Source organism: Gobio gobio (assembly GCF_949357685.1).
Source record: "Gobio gobio genome assembly, chromosome: 4".
NCBI classification, from domain to species: domain Eukaryota; kingdom Metazoa; phylum Chordata; class Actinopteri; order Cypriniformes; family Gobionidae; genus Gobio; species Gobio gobio.
Genome location: NC_137100.1, coordinates 58,058,853 through 58,076,010, shown reverse-complemented (window position 1 = coordinate 58,076,010; position 17,158 = coordinate 58,058,853). Strand labels below are relative to the sequence as shown.

The 17,158-nt window shown below is 37.4% G+C and overlaps 1 protein-coding gene across 1 annotated transcript in view; it reads right to left on the bottom strand.

The window, feature by feature from the left end:
* The window catches only part of fbxw8 (F-box and WD repeat domain containing 8), a 38,385-nt gene that overhangs the window by 11,056 nt on the left and 10,171 nt on the right, over window positions 1-17,158 (bottom strand). Inside the window, exon 8 of the mRNA XM_079815173.1 lies at window positions 3,537-3,664. Coding sequence (XP_079671299.1) covers window positions 3,537-3,664 — 128 coding nt within the window. The remainder of the gene's footprint in view (window positions 1-3,536; window positions 3,665-17,158) is intronic.

The window sequence follows — 17,158 nt, the reverse complement described above, 5'->3', positions numbered from 1 at the left end:
ACACTTCTGTTCTCAGAGCTGTGGCCTAGCGCATGTGCTCCAGATACATTGAGCTGTGGTGCACATGTGGGAGGTTTGAATTGTGTCCTGATTTCATTCACCCCCTTAGCTACATCATTTCTTTTACTCTCTAGATTAATCTTAATATGCCTTTTAAAGTTTTTAGCGCCTTTTTAACTTGCAAAGTCTAGATACCTCTAGGTATTTCTAAATACATTCTTGGAAAAGTGAATAAAATGTGAATAAATTGCTATAGAACGTAAAACATTTTTTAAGAAATGCAATTGTGTGCATCATGCAAACATGGCAGCACCCAGGTACACTGTAAAAAATGATTGTGATTTTAAAGCTACACTGTGTAACTTTTTTAGTTTATTCTTAGCTAAAAACACTTAGTTCTTTCAAAAATATATGTGCTCATTAATGTATATTTACTTCTTTCAAGTAATAAAGTATTCTCGTAAGTTTATAATATGTCATTGAAAATACATACGGGTGAGGGGTTCGAATGCGGGTCGCCATGTTGCCCCTCCATCTTGAAAGTACATTAGCCAAAGAGGGACATACCCGTAAATTCAAGCTTCGCCTTTCGCGTTTTAACACTCGATGGCATCGTGTCGAATGTGGACGAGGTCGAACCGGAAGCCATGTTAATCTTGGACTAAATCGGCCACCGTAGGAGTTCAAACGAAATCGTAATTGAGAGGAAGAGAAACTAATATTCCTTGGATGGTCATATACAAGTTCACCGCTAGATGGGGGAAAATATCACACAGTGTAGCTTTAACGGTAAAAGACTGTAAAAATGCTACGGTTAAAAACAGTTAACTGGTTAACAGATCGTTTCCGTACTATATACGGTGAATAACTGTAATAGATCTAACCTTACATTTAATGTAATTTTACAGTAAAATACTGTTACATTTTTGGAAGAGAAAAAGAACAAGTCGTTGTGTAATTTAAAGTGAAAAAACCAGCCCCGGTTCTACGGGGGTGCTAAGCACCCTCAAATGCAAGCAAAAGCACCCTCAGTTGATACTGTAATAATATTGGCGAAACAGATTTGGCAGATTCAAATGCATCTATTTACAGCGAGTTTTTGCCGCGGTGAGTAATGTAGCCAATCACAGTTGTTGATTTCTCAAACACGATCAGAATCTCACCGCTCAAAACGCTTTTTTGTTCTGAAGTTTTTATTCAGTGCTGAGTTATGCTGCCTGTCACGTGCTTCACGATTATCGTAAATACGAGTTTCCTAGGTAAAATTGCACATGAACGCCCTCACATTGAATGCAATGAGCTCGATTTCAGAAGTCGGAATTACATTTCTGATACCACGTGAAGGCGGCATTAATGCAGGCTCACGAAACCTCTCATTAACAAACAAAGTCAAGACACGATGTAAGTAAGAGATTTATTGGTGACGACCGACGGCCAAATGCATGCAGCAAAGTTTCGGAAGTGACATCTAAATATAAATGCCACTCTGCACGAGACAGAAATATCCTCCTGAGACCCAGAATAGAGGTTTTGCCTCTGTAGAGGACATTATATTGCGAATTTCTCTGACAACATACACAGTTTTTAGTCTGGATATTCTTATGAAATACAAGACATTCTTATGAAAGTATTATTACACGTCTTTTTACATGTACATATTGTCCCAAAACTCTTTAATTTGCAAATTAGATTTTTTTTCTGGTTCTCAGGAAGATAGTTAAAAGACTAGTAACGCATTAAAGCAATGTAAAGGCAGACTAATAGATTAATTGACAATTTGTAGCTAAATATTTTTGAAATTCCAATTATTGGTAAATGACTTGTAAATAAATAATCATACATTTCTCACTGTACACTGCTACTTTACTAGAGCACCCTCAGTAATTTCAGAAGCACCCTCAGTGATTTGATTCTGGAACCGGGCCTGGAAAAAACGTAAATTGACATTCCCAGAATTCCCTGCATGACACTTCACATTTGATGTATTTTCATTGAAATATGTTTCTTCTTAGTTTTTTTCTAATCAGTTACGTTACATTTAATGTTTTTAAATTAATGTTTATGGCATTTTTAAAATGTCATGTGTGTTAAAATGATGGTGTTGAATGTTTGTGTGAATGACACCTTCCATATATTAGTATTGTCCTCCTAAAAGCTGCTTGTGATGAGCTTTGATTCATCATGTGACTCTCATCACCACTGTGATTGGTGGTTGTCAGTATATATCAAAAGTACTTAACATATATTAGTAATTCAATAGGTTTTTTACTGTAAATTTAACTTAAATCTGTAAACCCTAAAAATATATTTTTAACGGTAAAGTTCTGGCAACCACAGCTGCCGTTTATTAGGCTTAACGTAAATTTGCCTAAAATAACTTTATTATGCTACAAATGAATTGTATTTCTAAATTAATTCTGGTCTGTTCTATTCATTAATGAATTCTGATTAATAAAATGTATCACGTTCTCCACAAAAAAATTTGTATAAGCTGTTAAGAAATAATGTTTTCAACAATGATAAATAAGAAATGTATCTTGAGCAAATCAGCATATCAGAATGACAGAATCATGAGACACTGAAGACGGAATAGATAACATTTTAAAATAAATTAAAATAGAAAACGGTCATTTTAAATTGTAATAATATTTACTGTTTTTACCATGTTTTTATCAAATAGAAGCAGCCTTGGTGAGCAAAGGAGACTTCTTTAAAACACAAGAAAAAAAAATTAATGACCCCATACTTTTAAACTGTAGTGCTTATAATAAAATATTTCTACTTTATAGTGAATATGTGTTGTACTGAATCTAAGTTATTGATTTAAAAAAAAAAGAACATGAAGGAATAAAAAAATTGTCACAATTCAAACAATCTTAAAGGGACAGTTCACCCAAAAATGAAAATTATGTCATAATTTATTCACCCTCATTTTGTTCCAAACCTGTATGCGTTTATTTTATATTTTGAAGAATGTGACTTCATAGTATTTTTTTTTCCTACTATGGAAGTCTATGGTTTCCGTCAACTGTCTTTTGTGTTGAACAGATAAAAAAGGAACTCATACAGGTTTTGAACAACTTGAGAGTGAGTAAGTGATGACAACATTTCATGCTTGGGTGAACGATCCCTTTAATGCTCATATAATTATCATTTTAATTATGCAAAACATGCTCTTAAAAGGCTTTGTGAGATTCACTTACAAAGGAATGAGAGTGGGGAATGAGATTCAAACCTGTCAAAAGGCTCAATGTGTCAACAGGGTTCATGATATATTCAAAATGTTTCCCCAACCCTCAAAAATAAAACTACTTGCATTAGAGGAATGCAATACAACCTGAAAAAACAATTCACACCAGCTGCAGGTGTAAATGAGAGTGCTACTATTCCGACGGAACTCATCAAACTCTCTGTGTTTAAGAAATTCAAGCCACAGGAGGCTTTAATTTGCCAGACAGAAGACAGCTACGCATGTGCATGTGTGTGTGAAAGTAACAGTGATAGATGAGGTACACATGTTTGCGAGTGTGTCGTACCGCCTGTCTTTGTTCCCACACACCAGCAGGTGAGGAGGGCTGTCTCTCAGGTTGACGCAGGTGAAGTCTCCCGCCGAGTTCCCCACGGTCAGCTCACACTGGCTGGTCTCCAGGCTGTACACCTGAATCTGAGGAGAGAGGACGATTGCTCCTGGTGAGATGGAAGATAGATTGTAAAACTGGCAGGATTGTGCAGTAACACCTGCTAAGGTTCGAAATGTCAGGCCCACAGCTTGGAGCCACAGATGCCAGATAACACACTTCTGAAGTCTTGAATGCCTTCTTAACTTCTAACATTTCAGGTACACAATCAGTATAAACCAACAGAAGCAATCTGTTTAACTGGCATTTTATCTTTTTAAAGATTCTCACTATGCAGATGCTTTTATCTAAAGAGATTTGAAGTTCCACTGAATTGACCAGTACACTACCGTTAAAAATGTGGGTGTCATTTTCTTCAGAAATTATTACTTTTATTACACAAATGATGCATTTAAAGTAAAGCAAACACTTAAAATTGCTTCTATTTCAAATAAATGCTGTTTGTTTGTAAATAAATGCTGAGCTTTCTACTATTTCAGGATAAAAAAAAATCCTGAAAAAGAAAATAAATCACAGTTTCCATAAAACTATTAAGCAAACTGTTTTCAACATTGATAATAAGAAGAATAGTTACTTGAGCAGCGAAGCAGCATATTAAAATGATTTCTGACGGATCATGTGACACTGAAGACTGGAGTAATGAAGCTGAAAATTCAGCTTTACATCAAATTAAGATGTATTAAAATGTATTACAATAGAAAACAGCCATTTTCAATTGTAATAAACTGCAATATTACTGTAGTTTTGATCAAATAAATGCAGCCTTGGTGAGCATAAGAGACTTCTTTCAAAAGCATTAAAAGTCTTACGACCCCAAACATTTGAACATTAGTGTACTTCTACTTTAGCCAAAGGTGTCATTTACTTTTTTCCACGGCCAATCAAGTTAATCATAATCATTAAGTTCATTTGAGTATGTCAGAAAAACACAAATTCATTGTGCTACTGAAATTTAATGTAATTTGTTTACATTTAATTTTGCCTTGATCACTGCATACATCTCAGACTACTTATTTATCAAAATGGTAAAAGATCATGTATATTTAAAATTAATATTCATGAGCTAGGCCTTTGCCATTTTGTGATGTCATAATAAGTCTTACAACATGCAATGTGACCAACCACGTTTATGGGTGCAGAATTAAATCCAAACGTTCGCCTATCATCCATCAAATATGGCTTTATCATTTGAAACATGTAAATAGTAGCAACTTTACAGAACTCTAACGTTAACCTAGATAAATGTGCACTATTATTATAGTGTTTGCATATCCAAGTGTTTGTGTGGAGTGTGGAAGCGGAAGTGTAGTGCGCTACTGTGCTTAAAGGATTAGTTCACTTCAAAATGAAAATTTCCTGATAATTTACTCACATTCATGTCTTTCTTTCTTCAGTCGAAAAGAAATTAAGTTTTTTGAGGAAAACATTCCAGGATTATGGTTTTCAATTGCAACCAATATGTTGAAGGTCCAAATCAATGCAGTTTCAAAGGGCTTCAGAGGCTCAGGAATAGGGTCTTATTCAGCAAAACCATCAGTAATTTTCTAAAAAAACAACAACAATTATATACTTTTTAACCTCAAATGTGAGACTTCTGTGTTGTTCTTCTTCACGGCTTATGACGTCATCACGTCGGAAAAGTCACGTGTGATGTACGTGGAAGTATCGACCCAGTGCCGAAAAACTCCACCTCATGTTCTCCCTCAACTTAAACATGTTCTGACATTGTTGTTTTACCTTTATATTTGTAAAGTGCGTTTGATTTAGTCTTTGCACATTCATTTTAAAGGAACACTCCACTTTTTTTGAAAATAGGCTCATTTTAGAAGTCCCCTAGAGTTAAATGGTTGAGTTTTAACGGGTTTTTTTTAATCCATTCAGCCGATCTTTGTATCTGGCGGTAGCACTTTTAGCATAGCTTAGCATACATCATTGATTCTGATCAGTCCATTAGCATCTCATTCAAAAAATGACCAAAGACACTTTCAATATTTTTCCTATTTAAAACTTGACTCTTCTACAGTTACATCGTGTGCTAAGACCAACTGAAAATGAAAAGTTGCGATTTTCTACACCTATATGGCTAGGAACTACTTTCTCATTCCTGCGTAATAGTTGCGGATCTTCACGGCAGTACCATGGCTGCAGCGGCGCAATGATGGAACGCAGCGCCTGAAAGTAGCCCCCAGCTAGGTAACTTTCAATGTGACCGGCACTAAGTTTGTGTAGTTGCAGAGAAAGTTTCAGGCTTGCAGCCGACAAATTGTGTTGTGGATTTACCTGTGTGATTAGCCATGGTTCTGTGTGTTGTAAAGGGCTGTGATAGTAAGTCGAAGGTGTATACAACCACCATGTTTCACAGGATACCAACGAATCATTGCGCCGCTGCAGCCATGGTACTGCCGCGAAGATCCATGACTATTACACAGGAATGAGAAAGTAGTTCCTAGCCATATAGGTGTAGAAAATCGCAACTTTTCATTTTCAGTTGGTCTTAGCACACGATGTAACTGTAGAAGAGTCAAGTTTTAAATAGGAAAAATATTGAAAGTGTCTTCGGTCATTTTTTGAATGAGATGCTAATGGACTGATCAGAATCAATGATGTATGCTAAGCCAAGCTAAAAGTGCTACTGCCAGATACAAAGATCGGCTGAATGGATTCAAAAACGGTAAAACTCAACTATTTAACTCTAGGGGACTTGTAAAATGAGCCTATTTTCAAAAAAAGTGGAGTGTTCCTTTAACACTGGGTAGGTACTTCCATGTACGTCATGCAAAAGCAGAACACCGAAGTCACGCATTTGAGGTTAAAAAGTATGTAAATGCTTATTTTTTTGTAGAAAATGACCAATGGTTTCGCTAGATAAGACCCTACTCCTCAGCTGGGATCATGCAGAGCCTCTGAAGCCCTTTGAAACTGCATTAATTTGGACCTTCAACACGTTGGTTGCCATTGAAAACTATTATAATGGAGAGAAACTAAAGTGAACTAATGCTTTTTTTTCCCAGATAGCTTAAAGCTGCTGTCCATAATTTTTTTTGTGTTCAAGATTTACAAAGAGTATATAATGAGAATGTACAACATGAATCCATTTTCCAAACCGTGTTTTTGTCTTACCCTGAATCATTATGGTACACTTATAATAAGGGTTTATATTGGGAATATTTCAGACCGTTCTGGTAGGAACCGCTGTGGAGGAGCACAGTCCCTGCGTGACTCGCCAGAGACATAAACAGAGAGAAGAAGCCCCGGCTGCAATGTTCTTCCACAAGACGCATGCAGTTCTGTTTATTAACCGCTAGAGCGCAAAAAGTTACGGACTGCAGCTGTAAAACTTAAAATAAAACGTATTCATACAGATAAGAGTAATGCATCAATCGAAACTGTAAAGGCTACTTTTATTTGTGTACACTCACAATAACAATTGTGCTTTTGTAAAATAAAGAAAACAAAGATGCTCTGTGAACTGGAGCAGGTAATCGAATACTTGCCTCACAGACCTGATAAATATATCTATAGAAAGCTTGAAATATCTACTTTTAAATGAACTAATTCAAATGGAAAACAAATACTCTCTGATTATGTAATCTGTATGAAAGGTGCATTTCTCTCTAAAGGCGCGAACACTATACTGTCTTTCATGGCGAGTCAGCATCGTCAACTTCATCTTTGCAGCCGACGCTGACTCATAAAATACTAGTTTATTAATATATCATTAAAATGTCTCCTTAAAAAAAATTTCACGAAGCATTCAAAAACATTACTTTTGCCGGTGCTTTGAGTTCAATGTTCAGTGAGGTATAAGCTATAGGTATATTCCGCTCCAGTATATATATAAGTTATCAAATTCATACATAAACCTGCGGTTAGTCGACCAATGGCTTAAATGAATGACTACTAGTCAAGTAGAAAAATCTTTAATCTTTAATCTTTTAATCTTTCTCCAGCCGAAGCATAAAAAGAAATAGGATCTAAATATTAAAAGCAAAGTGTAAATAGGGTTGTGCCAATTCAATCATATATCAATATACATTTCTTTTTTTACAATTGTATTGATGCTTTAGAGTATACTTTAATTTATGTGTGCATTGATATATTTCCTACAGTTCAATTCATTAGGAAGCAAGTCTTTGGAATCGAAACTTCAAACTACGACATTCACTTCGATCAATCAAACTTTTGTGAAGACCACAGAGAAACAAAAAAAGTGTTCAATGATCGATTATGAACCATTGTACCGTGAGTCTCCAGCAGGTGCTTTAAAACATCTGAAGCTTTTGATTAATCCGCTCACATTAAACACGGTCTCTGAAGTAATTCAATCCTAGAAAAGGGATTGTTTAACTGATTGCATCAGCTGCCATTTAAACAGTGAGCAAAGGACAGACAACAGCACGGGCCAAATTGGACGCAAACTTTGAGGCAACAGATAGAGCCGTTAAACAAAAGAGGGAGAAGAGAGAAGAACTGCATGATGTCAGATTTGAGCTCATGCCAGCTGTTTAGTGCCTTCAGTTTGGGCCAGACACACTTAATTGCGAGCCACCGTGCTGCCAGCCAAAATCCTTGAGAAGACCCAAAAATTACAGCCAGTGGGAGTTTGTCATCAAGACACGACAGAAGCTTCCAATATGTAAAGCTACAATATGTAAAGACTTGAGGAGGAAAGCTGATTAGAATGAATCCGCGATGAGTGCATATGTCACTGGTGGGAAGACAGACTACTGGGATTATGTTGGGGATTTATTCATCATTACAGGATTCAGGAGGTTATGGAGACGTTTACACAAGCAAACAATGATTTAGCTGCTGCGTTGTGGTTGAGCACATTTCACAAATAGCATTTTCATATACACCACCTCCCTTACATGCATCGAAATTTAATTTTGCCATGTGAAAATACACAATTTTCAATTTATTAAAATGAAAAATACCGTTCAAAAGTTTGGAGTTAGATAGTTTTAAAATAAATGGTAACACTTTTTTTAAGGTGACATAGTTATTACATGTACTTACTATAGTAATAACCGTGTAGTTAATTAATATTACTTAGTACTCATTTGAGTAAGTACAATTTAACTACGTCATTTTAAAATAAAGTGGAACCAAATAAATGAATACATTTATTCAGTAAGGACATAGTAAAGGCATTTATAATGTTACAAAAACAAACAAAAAAAGATTATGGAAAAAAAAGTGTCATGGTTTCAACAAAAACATTAAGCAGCACAACTGTTTGCAACATTTAAAAAAACGTTAAGAAATGTTAGAATGATTTCTGAAGGATCATGAAACACTGAAGACTGGAGTAATGTTGCTGAAAATCCAGCTTTTCCACCACAGGAATAAATTACATTTTTAAATATATTTAAAGACAAAAGGTTATTTAAAATTGTAATAATATTTCACAATATTACTGTTTTAATGTATTATTTATCAAATAAATAAAACCTTGGTTAGCAATAAAAATCTAAAACAATACAAATCTTACAGACTTACAGAATCTTATAGAAGGGTATTAAAGTAACGAATACATTTGTTATTTAAAATGTTCTATAACAGAATGTTTTTGTATTGCGACTTTATTGAAGTTTCTTTTTAAATATGAAAAATGGCTCAATCTTATGAAATCTTTCATATTATAACAAAAGTAACATTTGTTGTTATAATATCCATTCAACATGTCACTTTCTTGTCTTTTTGTGATTAATAACAAAGGGTTGGTAATTGTTTTGTTTTTTACTTAAAAAAAATAAAAATAAGATAATAAATAATAGAAAAGAAGAAAAAAACCCAAAAATGATTAATAAGAATAATTAAAAAATGCTTCAGGCATGCAAATAAAGAATTATTGCCCTTTAATTCAATAAATAATAATAATAAGTCAAAATCTACAATTAAGCCGTGGTACATATAATGACAATGAAGCAAATATAGCACATTGTTTACTGTTTAAAAAAAATCCGTAAAAACTAACTAAAATAGTTGGTAATTATATTTCTATAATATTTTATATTTTATGAAAGTTTGGTAGTCATTATACATTTTGCAAGGTAGAAACCAAAACTGTTAAATACAATTAAAATCCTAATTTACTCTTGTAATGCGTCCCCTGATATTTGGTAGAACTCTAAATTTCCAGGCCCTTTTATCTTCCAGAAGTAACTGTCGATCAGAGTGGAGATGTTAATCAGATTCATACTGATCTCATGAGACACTGCTCTATGTCTCTGAATTTCAGCACCTGGAGGTGCAACAGTGCGCCACATTTTCACCAGCCTATCTGGCTGTTAAACATGAAAGTGGCGCCTCAGGGTTTGCCAGCATGATCTGCATGTGTGTGTGTCTGGGTCAGTGCTTCAAACACACACACATACATACACAACAGATGCCCAGAGCTTCCAGTCTTCCAGCTTAAAAACAAAGACGATGACAACAGAAAGCTAAAATAACACACTTGACTAGCACATACACTAAAAATATCACCAAGAGAAAAACAAACCAATACAGTAAAAGGGTCTAGACATCTTGGTAAAAACTGCTGAGATCCCAATCTCATCCTAATCATTACATGTAATCCCAGCTGTGCAGTGGTAATAATAGCAATTCAAACGTCCGAATAGTGCTCAAGTAAAAAAATAAACACCAAAACATGATGTATGACTTACTCTCTTACCTCACAGTCAGTGACTCCATTTGTCTCCTCTGTTTTTGACAAGTTTTAATGAGGCATATGTCATCTCATTTAATAACACACAACTTGGATTCACCAGCGTCGGTTCTGGCACGTCTGACTTCCCTCGCGCAGTTTTAAAATCCTGTCAACATGCAACACGGATGCGAAAGGTGCTAATCATGAATCGAATGGAAACTTGTAGAGTATTCACAGAGGAGTGACATGAAACAAATGAGTATGATTCCTGCAAAATGTGCTGCAATAATAGTGCCAGATAAAGGATAGACTGGATACAAATGCGTCAAAATAAAGGGAATAAAATGTCCACATCCTAAAGTAGAATGATGGTAAATGTCTGTGGAAAACAATGCATAAGCTTTTCTTTTCCTTGTTAGACAAGTGGTTTGAGAGCATCCATTTGAATCCTCTTCTCCATATACGCTACATCACTGGGACCCATCATACATCCACATGGGTTCTCCTACCATTGCTATGCTGATAACATACAGCTCTACCTTTCATTTCAACCAGATTATCTCACAGTAGCTGCACGAATCTCAAGCTGTCTGGTGGACATCTCGGCATGGATGAAAGAACATCACCTGCAGCTCAACCTGGTTGAGACTGAGCTTCTCGTCTTCCCTGCCAATCCGACTCTACAGCACGATTTCACCATCCAGCTATAGGTTTATCACTGATTACTTGGGGTGTGACGAGATTAAAGTGCGACCGATTTCTTTTTTGTTCTTCAGATTTCTCGTTGAGGTGAAAAGCTATCTCGGGACATGACGGAGAGTGAGGGTGAAGTTAGGATAGAAAATGCCACGGCAACTTTTACATTACACTTCCACTCTAGTTTTGCTTTTTATAGAAATAAAAACAATTTAATTCAGGTGGATAACGGTCGCTTCAATTACATCAGCTCATCCAATACGAGCTGTTCGAGCCGAACATAGTGCGCAGCACTGGTCACATGACGAGAAGACAGACAGGGCCGTGGCGGAGGATTCGTTGCGCAACAGAAGCGTCAGACAAATGTATATTTTAAAATGCGCGTTCAGACCCACCGTTCCCTCTTTTCGCAAAGTACGCACAATCGTGAAATAGAAAGTGAAAGTAAACGTGAGCACGCATTCAAACCATAATGTGCGTCGCAATTTGCATACTTATGCACTATTCTATAACGTTTTTAAGTATAAATAGAGTAAGTAGTGTGTTCACACTGAAAATTCCAAAAAGAAAAAGTGCACTTTAAATACCCGGATGATGCACAAAATGAACGAAGTGTGGAATGTTGGACACTTCATGCACTCGACTGTCGCAGCTTTAATAACGTAGCGGAGGGGGAGGCACTACCAGATTCCGATGTTGAATGACAAAATAACCATGTAAAGTTCATACACTACACAGTTGAGTACATAGTGCATAAGTACATAGTGTATTAAGTGCATAGTGTATAGTGCGTCATTTGGGACACAGCTATAGACTGTAAAAAAATATGGACGTAGTGTCCGTGACGTCACTCATAGGATTCTGAAGAGCAGTTTTGAAGCGTAAAGTAGAGTCGAGCTGGCCGTTGCCATCTTGGCAGCGCGTCACTTCCGGATAACAGAAAATGGGCAAAGAGGCGGGACGTGGGTGGAGCTGAGGTGACACGATGACTAACAGACAGCAGACAAACAGCAATCCACCTGTCACTTACAGTGGCCACGCTCTTAATTAGGCAGGACTTTTTTATAATGTAAACCAATGAGTTATAAATTAAAATCACCCCTCACAGTTGTAATGAAGGGCAAAATTAGCCATATAGACCAAAACTACAATTTGTACCAGGTTGTAAAATGTTTTTTTCTGCTGTAAAGTTGGGCACTTTAACATGGGGCTCAATGAGATTCTGCTCCCTTTTGGAGCCTGTCAATGAATTGCAGTTTAAGTCACTTCCGTATTGGCTTCAAGAGAAACTGTGGGAGCTTGCCGTTTGATTCAAATGCGACTTCAATAACTTACCACTGTTTGAAAGCGGCTCCATGATGCATGCGAATATCTCCCAATATGAAAGCTATCAAAGTTGTAACTATCTCTTAGCTCTGTATCATGTTTGATCTATGATCAATTTGTGGGAAGGAGTTCAGTTAGGAGGTCAAAAGTAAATCATGCGCAGTTCTAATTTCTGAAGAGACAATAAAAAAAGAAAGAAGCCAGTCAGTTGAGTTCTTGTGAACCCAATCTCGTCTCATGAGAGAAGTGTCTCGTCACACCCCTACTGATTACCCCATCAAGGTCGGTCAGAAATCTTGGAGTAACCTTTGATGACCAGCTGACCTTCAAAGACCACATTTCAAAGACAGCTCGATCATGCCTGTCTGTACAACATCAGGAAGATCAGGCCTTTCCTAACGCAGCATGCAACACAGCTTCTCGTCCAGGCCCTGGTCATTTCTAGGCTTGACTACTACAATGCTCTTCTGGCTGGACTTCCATCGTGTGCGATCAAACCTCTTCAAATGATTCAGAACGCTGCAGCACGTCTTGTCTTCAACGAGCCCAAAAGAGCCCACGTCACACCTCTCTTCATCTCTCTGCACTGGCTACCACTCGTTGCTCACATCAAGTTCAAGGCATTGACGCTTGCTTACAGATACACCACAAGCTCAGCACCCGCATACTTCCACTCGCTCTTTCGAGTCTATATCCCTACCAGAAGCCTACGATCAGTGAATGAGTGACAGCTCGTGGTACCATCACAGAAAGGCACAAAATCTCTCCCCAGAACATTTTCGTTCACTGTTCCTTGCTGGTGGAACTATCTACCCGCCTTAATCCGGAACGCAGAATCCCTGACAACATTCAAAAGACAGTTGAATCTCTTCTGTGAGCACTTCACCTCATAATAACTTTTTTTTTTTTAAATCTAGACTTTCACTTTCCTTTAATCCCTCCCTATTCTAGCTTATGCTACTCTAAGCAATGTCTGAAACGTTGTATTTTGAGCACTTTTTGCATTTATTTGCCTCCATGATGAAACGCTTCCTGTATTCCTCATTTGTAAGTCCCTTTGGATAGAAGCATCTGCAAAATGAAAATGTAGATGTAACATATCACCCTTTCGAAAGCTATGATGTTAACATACACTACCATTCAAACACTTGAGGTCGGTAAGATTTAATATTATTATATTTTAGTCTCTTGTGCTCACAAAAACTGCATTTATTTGATCAAAAACAGTAAATACAGTTATATTGGGAAATATTATTACAATTTAAATGATTTGAAAATCATTTAAAATGTAATTGATTCCTGTTGTAATTGATTCCCTACTCCATTCTTCAGTGTCACAATTCATAACATTTTCCAATATTCTTATAGGAATATAACACATTTCAGCAACACTTTATTTTAAGGTGACGTAGACTATAGAAATAACAGTAAATGATGCATAATTACAAGAAACGAACCCTAAACCAAACCAAACCAAACCATAAATCTATAGTAAGTACATGTAGTTAATATTACTCAGTACTTATTTGAGTAAGTACGATGTGACTATGTCACCTTAAAATAAAGTGTAACCCAAATTTCCTTCATACATTCACAATCAAACATTTCACTCCCTATGTACTGTGAGTATAAGTATGTGACAAATAAAAGACTTTGACCCCACCACACTTCTTTGTTCACACTTCAAGATATGCAACAAGAAATATTCTTGTAACACCTTCCATTAAAGAGCGAAACAAGTCCACTAGAGGCTGACTTTGACAAACTGTCCTGTCGTTCAAACTCTCGGCTCACTCTAAATAGCCGCCCCAGTGCCCGTTTGGTTAATGAGAGTGTTTAAATGGGGGTGATGTCAGTGGAGAAAGAGAGCCAAAGCATTGTGTGATACAACAGGACACCATCTGCATCCATCTATCAAGCACTCATCTGATTACTGTCAACATGTACGCCAGTCGCTTCACTGAAAAACTACCAGTTTCCCCTGAGAAAACCCATCCCTCCCCCTCGAGCGCTGATCTCCCCCCAGACATGAATGCGGTCTATTTAAACGGTTGCATAAATACGCTGGGGACTTGCAGGGAGGGCTACTGTGATTTGGAGAGGTTTATTTTAAGGTCTATTTTCACATGATGTTTGGGCTTTTAATCAGGAGAGTACGGGTACAAGACTGCTCCTGCTCAAACTCAAAGCTCTGGAGAAACTTTGCACCAGGGTCTTTATCGTTAAAGGAGCACGCCGACCTTTTGGGACTTTAGCTTATTCAGTGTATCCCCAGAGTTAGAGAAGTCCATACATACAATTCTCATCTCCGTGCTCCATGTCTGACACACCCACCGCTAGCCTAGCTTAGCACAAAGACTGGAGGTAAACGGCTCCATCAACACCAATATTTTCCTATTTACATGTGTATAGTTACATTGTGTCCTAAGACCGATGGAAAATGAAAAGTTGTGATTTTCTAGGCCGATATGGCTAGGAACTATACTCTCATTCCTGCGTAATAATCAAGGAGCTTTGCTGCCGTACTATAGGTGCAATGGCGCAATGATATTACACAGCGCCTGACAATAGTCCCCAGCACGTTCTCTGTGAAGGCAGGTTGTCACGTTGGTTATGTTGACGGAAGTTAGCCTTTTTTCAGGCGCTGCGTAATATCATTGCGCCGTTGCACCCATGGTACGGAAGCAAAGCTCCTTGATTATTACACAGGAATGAGAGTATAGTTCCTAGCCATATCGGTTTAGTACACAATGTAACTATACACATTACAACATGTACATAGGAAAATTATTAAAATCATGTTCATTACTTTAAATAAAACAGTAGCGGAAATAAAATATATAAAGAGAAGCTTATTTCTAGCTATTTATCTGTATAACTATTCTAGCTAGTTGCCAACATTTTCATTTTAGTTTAGTTTAAGTTGAAGTAATAAAATAACAAACTAAAACTAAAACTTAATAAAAACTATAGACATATATTCTTGTCTTATTTTTTGTACAGCTACCACATCAATAGCAACCTTTGTACCATACATTGCCTCATTCTACTCTGACAAGGACCCACCACTACCACAAACTGACCTTCTCTTATACACTGGACAGTCACTGGAACAAGGTACAATGGTTTGCCATTGTAGGTGTTTATATTTTAGAAAAAGAAAAGTAGCTCCGGTTACTTTGACACATATGGGAGCGGCATAGGTTAGTTGTCACAACAAGCGAAAAAGGTAAACATGGAGAACGCTAAATCTTGAACCTCTTTTAAAAAACAGAGGAGAGTCTGCTTGCAAAAAGAGAGCGTGACAGAGCTCGTAATAAAACAAGAATCAACATTGGCTTAACTTTTCAGGGATGCGAGAACTGAGTGATTTGAAATGTTATAAAAGTGTCGCAGAGATGGCGTTTTTATTACTCAACAGGTGAGGTACGTTTTTTTTAATTGAACAGATGAATTCCTATGTAGCTCAAACAGTTCAATGTAAAGCTTTATCTATTGTGAAGGGTCATTTCATTATGGTTGTTGTAGTGCTGTGCTGGAATTTATTTACAAGGAAGTACCATGTCTATTAATGGATATAGCTACAGTAACGTCTTCAGCTAGTCCACTTAAGAGCCTTTCCATCTAAACTGGTTACACATCTTAAGGCCCATTTATACTTCTGCGTCGAGTGTACGCCGTAGTGTACGCGCGTAGCCGACGCCGTCGTGAGCATTTATACTTCTGCGCTGTTGTCTGCGTCAATGTGCAATTCCACATGCAGACGCTAGAAGGCAGTGTCCTCGGGCATGTTGGTGTAATCAAGACAACAGCCGAAGAAGAAGCAGCTTGATGTGTAGAATCTGTACATTCATGTCGGAATATCAGCAGCAGTGAGAGAGCGGCTTTTCTTGCAGCTTGAGTTGTTGTATCTAATACAAATGAAGCATCTCTAGTTGATTAGTAAAGTTAAATAAGGCGATCTGGCGCTGGAATGCATTTGTGAAACCATGCGGAGCTCGTGGCCGCTGTTTTCAGCAGCGGTGGCTCAGCAAGCGATTGTTGTTGCGGAGACTTCATTCACGAAATATACCCTAATGTGTCCCTGTTCTTGATATACAATTACTGATTAACATCTTTGGTTTTAATGAGAAAATAAATAAACTATATTCAGCGGATCTATGTATTTATTTACTACCATAAAGAATCGCTGGACTGCAAAATAGTGTGTTATAGCAGACACAAGGAACTATCATCCAATTTCTGGACACACACACACTCCTATCGCAGATTTTTTATTTATTTATTGACCTGAGGGAAGGGTTCTGGCAGACCAATCACAGCGCTTGCGGTCCGCGTAGAATTGACGCGTTGTTACATTTTTGGAGAGGTGCGCGTCAGGCTACGGCGTAGGGTACGGCGTATCCAACGCGTCTATGCGTAGGGTACGCCGTACCCTCTGCGTGCACTCGACGCAGAAGTATAAATTGGCCTTTAAGCCCAGTAAATACTTTATGAGCAGTAGGACAACCATATTCATCTGCTCAGTCACGCAGAGCCGAAACACAGCCAAAACAATGTTCTTTTTCCGCAAAATGCATGCAGTTTTGTTTTTTAATCACTAAGAGGAAAGTTACATAGGCTGCACCCGAAATCTTAAAAATGCTGCCTTCGGAGAACGAATTCCAAGGTAGGAAGGCATCATTGGCTTCACTTCCTGTCTCCTGAGAGACCTTCATCTGATCGTTTTTTGAAAGCAGCATAGATCTATCCTTCGCTGGCTTTGATATCCCACAATCCTGTTCATTCCATTCGGTGACAGTTGGCATCTGAAAGTTGCGTTTGCTGGACAGTTTGTGTGTAA